This window comes from Myotis brandtii, unplaced genomic scaffold, assembly GCF_000412655.1.
Source record: "Myotis brandtii unplaced genomic scaffold, ASM41265v1 scaffold107, whole genome shotgun sequence".
Lineage (NCBI taxonomy): Eukaryota > Metazoa > Chordata > Mammalia > Chiroptera > Vespertilionidae > Myotis > Myotis brandtii.
The window spans coordinates 876,332-883,099 of NW_005353629.1; the positions used below are offsets into that span (position 1 = coordinate 876,332).

Below are 6,768 nucleotides of genomic sequence, written 5' to 3' on the forward strand. Positions count from 1 at the left end.
CCTTAATCTGGGAGTGGTTTCCAACTCCTCTTTTGAAATCTTAGTATTCTGCTGAAATGCTTGTGGGTTTTTCTGGTGTACAAGAACAATATCACTGCTGGGAGGGAGAAGTCTGTGCTGTTAAGCTTATGATATAAGTCCTTTCCTTAACTGGCCTTGAGCTCTTCGTGTTTGGGGGATGTGTCTCTTTTATATCTGCGCTCCCAAACTTGGAGCATGTTGTCATATCCGGCGTGGGCAAAAGTAGGTTTACAGTTGTGAGTCTGCGAAACAGGGTTTGTTCTTGTATTATTACGAATTCTTGTGTTATTAGTATTACAGCCGTAACCTCCTTTTCCCCACCCCGTATACGGCAAACACCAAAACCAGCTCCGTTGCATTGAGTTTATGTGACAAATAAATGCCTCGTTCAGTTGGGAGGCTGCCTAAAGGAATTCCAGTACAAACGTTGGGGAAACATTCTATTTTACTAACTGTCCTCTGCTATTTTCCAGCTCAGATTTGGTTAATAAAGGAATCTTTCCATATTTCCTGATTGACTTTCCTCCCATTTGTATATATAATGTGGCCCAATTTCTGTAACTCCCACTTTTTAAACACGTCCTGGGCAGATACATTGTTTATCTGACTTGGGTGATGACCGTGTGTGTTGGATGCGATGAAGGCGAGCCCCTCAGTCGCAGGCTGTGGGTTAGCAGGGAGGGGTCCTCACACATACACTCGTGTGGGCTCGGGGCGGCCCTCGGGAGTGTGGCATCGCAGAGGGTGATTTGGGATTAGAGAAACGAAGTATTCCTGTCTGTTCTCCAGAGCTCCCTATCAGACACTGGACTTTAAATGTTATGGTTGTTTTCTTCTCACTTTCCAGCACACAGGTATAGGGTGTCCCAAAATTCACGCAAGAAGTAATTTTGATAGAAAACACAGGTTTATAATGAAAAATTGTAAATTTTTATTGATTCATAAAGTATACAGCATAGGGTTATGTATGGAATAGCACATCAGGTAAATGGCCTCCATGGCTTTGCTGGCACATACGCAAAGCCATGGTCTTCATTGGTCTTCATTGTCCCTGCTCCTGGGCCATAATTGGTACTTGGTAATGCTTATCAAATTGAAGCGATTGAAATCAAAGGGCAACCGATATTAGAATCTGATTCAATAAACCAAGTAAAATTAGGCTTTTATTTTTGTTGTTGTTGTTGTTGTTAATGCTCACGTAAAATTCAAATCCTGCGTGAATTTTGGGACACCCTATAGACGCACATAGGGAGTTTTGACTTAGAGATTTCAGTAGGCTGTCAGTGTTGTCCACGCGAACCAGTGGACAGCAGTACGGAAAGGGGAGTTCCTAGGACCAAGCTAACTGAGGGATCTAAAAATCAGCTCATTTATTTAGGAGCTGCGTGGCAATACTGCTTTTAGTTCAGCTTTGCACAGATCCTGCTGAGAATACAGTCTCTGGTTCCAAGGTGTTCAGGTAAAGGCGTGAGAGGAAGTTCGGGGCTCACTCAGAGCTGGCCTGTCCTTGCCATAGGTAGTTAACTAAGCGACCCCTCCTCCCTGCCACTTACGTTCAACAGTGTCCCATTCGAGCCTTGCAACAGAGCTGAGGGGACGGGGAGAGAAGGAATAACTAGATTTATGTGAAACATTGCTACTAACTTGATTCTTAACATGTGAGGTCCTTTTTTAAAAACACGTAAAAGATCCATTAATGAACGGCTAGTTCCTGGGAGCTGAGCTCTAAAACCAGGGATTTCAGCCGTTCCCGTCACAGCTGAACGGGGCTGGCTCGCATGGCAGACCCAGCGCAGGCGGATGCTGCTTCTCCGGGAGGTCGGAGATGGAGGGTGCGCCTGGGACACTGCCTTTCCACGCAGGGTCAGGGGGAGGCCGGGCGGCCTGGTCTAAACCCTGCAGGCTCGAGGGCCAGGCAGCTGCCGGAAGCTGTTATCTCCGCAGAGGCCTGGGCCCCCTTGCCCGTCCCAGGCCCCTCGATGGTTCCTCGCCACCTGCCTCAGAGCCACCTGGGGTTTGGTGCTAACAGAGACTGCACCCCTCAGTCCCCAGACAGGCCGGTTCTGGTGTGGGAAGGGACTCAGCTGCGTTTCCTATCAAGTGCCTCCTGTGTGAGGAGCTCCTGGAGGCACTGGGACGCGGAGGAGGAGGCGCGATGGACCTGAATGAGTGGGGGGGTGGTGAGGGGCAGGAGGATAGCACCTCACAGGGGCAGGTGTGGAGCCGTGTCCTCTAGGGCCGTGGTTGGCAAACTGCGGCTTTCTCGAGCCACATGCGGCTCTTTGGCCCCTTGAGTGTGGCTCTTCCTAAGCCTTAGGAGTACCCTAATTAAGTTAATGACAATGTACCTACCCATATAGTTTAAGTTTAAAAAATTTGGCTCTCAAAAGAAATGTCAATCGTTGTACTGTTGATATTTGGATCTGTTGACTGATGAGTTTGCCGACCACTGCTCTAGGGCCACCGCAGCTGGGCTGCTGGGCGTTTAAAAGTAGGACGCAAACAGGTGGGGACGCCTATGCACGGATCTCTTGCTGGTGCGACCGGAGAAAACAGGCAGGGAGGGAAAACAGGCACAGAGGCAGTAAGGTCCGTGGTTTCAGTGGGAGGGGCTGACGGGGTAATTGTGCTTGAACGAGAGGGGTGTGGAGCGTCAGGAGATGATGAAGGGTGTTTGCAGGAGGTAACGACCAGATGTTCTCTGTTGCCGCTGGAGATGCATCCGCAGGACGGGGAGCAGATCAGGGCACAGTTAAGGCAGAACGTCCCGAAAGCAAAGTTGTGAGAGCTGGAGATAACTCGTCACAGGACACGGAGATCCTGTCCCAGGCAATAAATTGTAAATTATCGGGAACATCAGTCCACAGCCGCGAGAAGGGACGGGCGAGGGAAATGTTAAGATTCTGTTCAGCTTGGTTTAAACAAAAACGTTGCTTTAGGCACACCATTCGGAATTTCTCCTAACTGTCTCATTCAAATGTGGACATTTCTTTGCTATTAAAACAACGGTTTTGCTTCTTGGAATTTGCCGGGACACTTAGGACATTCTCAGTGTCCTTATAAGATTAAAGACAAAAACAACTCTTGATCTTTTAAATGCCTCATTGAAGAAATGGCTGCATTACGGAGCTGTGACTTTACCGTTGTTTATTCTTATATGTTTAACTCAGTACTCAGCCTAATTGTATTGAAATGATATGGACTCTGGAGCTACTAGGATATCATAGCCTCTTCCCTTATATCTGTAACTCGCCTGAACGGCTCTTATAGTCCATTGACTCCATGTCTGATGCCGCCAGCTTGTGGCTCGTTCAGAACCGGGACCAGCTTCCTCATTTCAGTACAAGTCTCCACCCTGGTGCGCTTCAGAGAAGGCTGTGGTAGGGACCTGCACTCACTGTCTCATTCCTTTCTCTCTTTTATCTTTTCATAGCTGTTTCCTCTCCTAAGAGTCACCCAGGGTCCCTGCCCTGCCTTGGGAGTTGTATGGGTTTGGAGGTTGCTAGGATACACTAGTAATGTACAGTGCAGCCCACTGGGGAGGGCCTGGTCAGCAGGGAGAGCCCAGCACAGCAGTAGCCCGAGTGTGCGTGTGTGTGTGTGTGTGTGTGTGTGTGTGTGGGCGGGGGGGAGCGGGGAGGAAGGGATGTGGATGGGGGTTGCTCTGGCAGTTTTGTGGCTCAAATTCATAAGCCAGGAGGTACCTTAAGGGCAAACCAAAAGGGAATGGGATCCAAGCTGGGGCTGGCAGGGTCCCAGGCCCTCTTTAGTTCCTACCACTTAGCAAACACTGGGTGAGACAGAGTAAACATGAAAACATCTGCCTCATCACAGCCGTTCTCTGCTCTCCCATCAGCGTGAAGGGAAAATTAGCGGTGGAGTTTCTGGGTTAGACATCTTTAATTTGACGAAAGCATCTCCTGTTCGCTCTAAGTAAAACCATTTTAAGAATTTAAAAATTTCTCTCATTTATGATCCTGGTAATATAATATACACAAGTGAATGTTACTATTTTTTTTTTATTTTTATTGGCTGTATCTAATGCCATGCCCTGATTTCACAGGTAGGATTAGGTCCTAAACCTAGCACTCCCAGTTATTTACATTTATTTATTTGTTAGTGAAATTTGGGTGTGAAATTCTAGTAAATCCCAGATTTAATGTTCTTAAATAATTTTTTATAATAGCCAACTTAGATTGTGTTTAAAAATCCAGAATGTAGAGCAACACAAATTTTGATTAGATATAGTTTGACTGTTATGTTCTTTGAAAATGTAACGATTTTGGAATTTATAATGTATAGGAAAGTTATCTTAATTTCAGATTTCATTAGAAAATTTACAATTATGCTCAAGCCAGTTTAGCTCAGAAATTGCTAAGAAAGTAATATTTAGAAAACATTTTAGCTGTTTCAAGGGCAAACTGAGTTATGGGGTGACTTGGCTTGTATGACAAAGTTGGGATCCAGAAAATAGAGTATTTGAGTTGTGATGATTGATAATTATTCACATATTCTTATGTTATATTAACACATTTTATATAGATGGTGTTTTCTTGTCTTGATTTTGATAGTTCCAATAAATGGGTTTTTTACTGTTAGACAAAAAATTGACCTGCTGAGAAACCATTTTAATTTCCATATATAGTATATTTTTTTCTTTTTTTGTGTGTGGGGGGGTACTTAAGGACAAATTTCTCTGTTTTCTGTGCTGCTTACATGATCTTTTTGTTAAGCATTTTACCATTTTAATTTCCATATACAGTATATTTTTTTTCTTTTTTTTGGGGGGGGGCACTTAAGGACAGATTTCTCTGTTTTCTGTGCTGCTTACATGATCTTTTTGTTAAGCATTTTAAACATAATTTTATTGTCTATTTTATTTTAACCTGAATATTATCTTACCACTGAAAAAAACATAAAATGTAGCAAAATTTAATTGTGCATTTTGATTAAATGAAAAATGTTAATGTAATGATAAAACTTCATGTATATCCCAGGACACATCTCTTATATTGCTTAAAAATACCTCTAGGCCAGATAAGCCACGTGTAGGATAATAGATACTTAAGTGGTATCTCTCTTAAATTCAATTTAAACACATAAGGTTATTTATGATCTGCTTTAAAACCTAGAAGTTACTTTTTTGTAAAATATATTTTTTATTGATTTCAGAGAGAGAATGGGAGAGGGTGAGACAGACAGAAACATCATTGATGAGAGAGAATCATCGATTGGTTGCCTCCTGCACTCCCTCTACTGGGGATCGAGCCCGCAACCCGGGCATGTGCCCTGACTGGGAATCGAACCATGACCTCCTGGTTCATAGGTTGATACTCAGCCACTGAGCCACACGGGCCGGGCTAGAAGTTACTCTTGACATATCCCTCTCCCTCACTTCTCACACCTCATCCATAAACAAATCCTGTCTGTCGACCTTTTAGATGTTTCAAAACAACATGCACCTCTCTTCTTCTCCAACCGCCTCTCAGGTCAAGCTGTCCTCACCTCTTGTCTCAACTATTGCGAAGATTTCCAAACCATCTCCCAGTCCACTTTTGGCTTTCTATAATCAACTCTTTCTATCACCAAGTCTCTGCCATCACCATATCTGACCTTATCAGGCTTTTTCAGTCTTCCCACGACTTCTCCTGGTGCTCAGAGGGTAACGACCACACACCTTAGAACGGCCCTCAGAGCCCACGCATACCGCCCCAGGTTCCCGAGGTCAAGGAGGCGAAGGCAAGGGCCATGCCTGCTTTTGCTCACTGCTAGGTCCCCGGTGAGAAGACTAGTCAGGGTGTGGCTTTAACACCGTTGTAAGTTGGTGAGGGTCAGTGCTTAGTTTTGCCTCCGGCGCTGCTGCTCTGTTGTTCACGTGCGACTGTTTTGCTTTAAAGGTGGCAGTGCTCATCCCTTTCCGCAATCGCCACGAACACCTGCCAATTTTCTTCTTGCACCTGATTCCGATGCTCCAGAAACAGCGGCTGGAATTTGCCTTTTATGTCATCGAACAGGTGAGGATATTTTTCAAACTGGTAACCACGTCTACTAGAACGTAATACACTCTTAGATGTGTTTGGATTAAAAATATTTAGCTTCAGGTTAACCGGGTAACTAGAATGCTTGGTTTTATATTTGGATTTAATTGAATTTTGGAGTGAACTGGTAGTGGCACATATACTACACTCTGTTAATCCATTTATCAGTTGATGTACTCCTAGCATTTTTACTCATCTTATATCAGTGATGGCGAACCTATGACATGTGTGTCAGAGGTGACACGCGAACTCATTTTTTTTGGTGATTTTTCTTTGTTAAATGGCATTTAAATATATAAAATAAATATCAAAAATATAAGTCTTTGTTTTACTATGGTTGCAAATATCAAAAATTTCTATATGTGACACGGCACCAGAGTTAAGTTAGGGTTTTTCAAAATGCTGACACGCCGAGCTCAAAAGGTTCGCCATCACTGTCTTATATCATACCTATTAAACTAAATATTTGTTTCTCTCTTCTTTGTATTACCAGCCAATTTTTCTCTCTAAATATTTCTCTTGCCTCAGTATTTTATATACACAACTAGAGGTCCAGTGCATGAAAATTCGTGCACTCGGGGGTGGGGGGTCCCTCAGCCCGGCCTGCACCCTCTCACAATCCGGGACCCCTCGGGTAGGGTCCCTAGGCCTGGCCTGAGATCAGGGCCTATCAGGGCTTTCCTTCCCCTGGCTGCAGGCAGCTGGCCCC

At 44.4% G+C, this 6,768-nt stretch overlaps 1 protein-coding gene across 1 annotated transcript in view; it reads left to right on the forward strand.

The window, feature by feature from the left end:
* The window catches only part of B4GALT6 (UDP-Gal:betaGlcNAc beta 1,4- galactosyltransferase, polypeptide 6), a 47,500-nt gene that overhangs the window by 27,879 nt on the left and 12,853 nt on the right, over positions 1 to 6,768 (forward strand). The window contains exon 6 of the mRNA XM_014541551.1: positions 5,919 to 6,035. Within this exon, the coding sequence (XP_014397037.1) occupies positions 5,919 to 6,035 (117 nt within the window). The remainder of the gene's footprint in view (positions 1 to 5,918; positions 6,036 to 6,768) is intronic.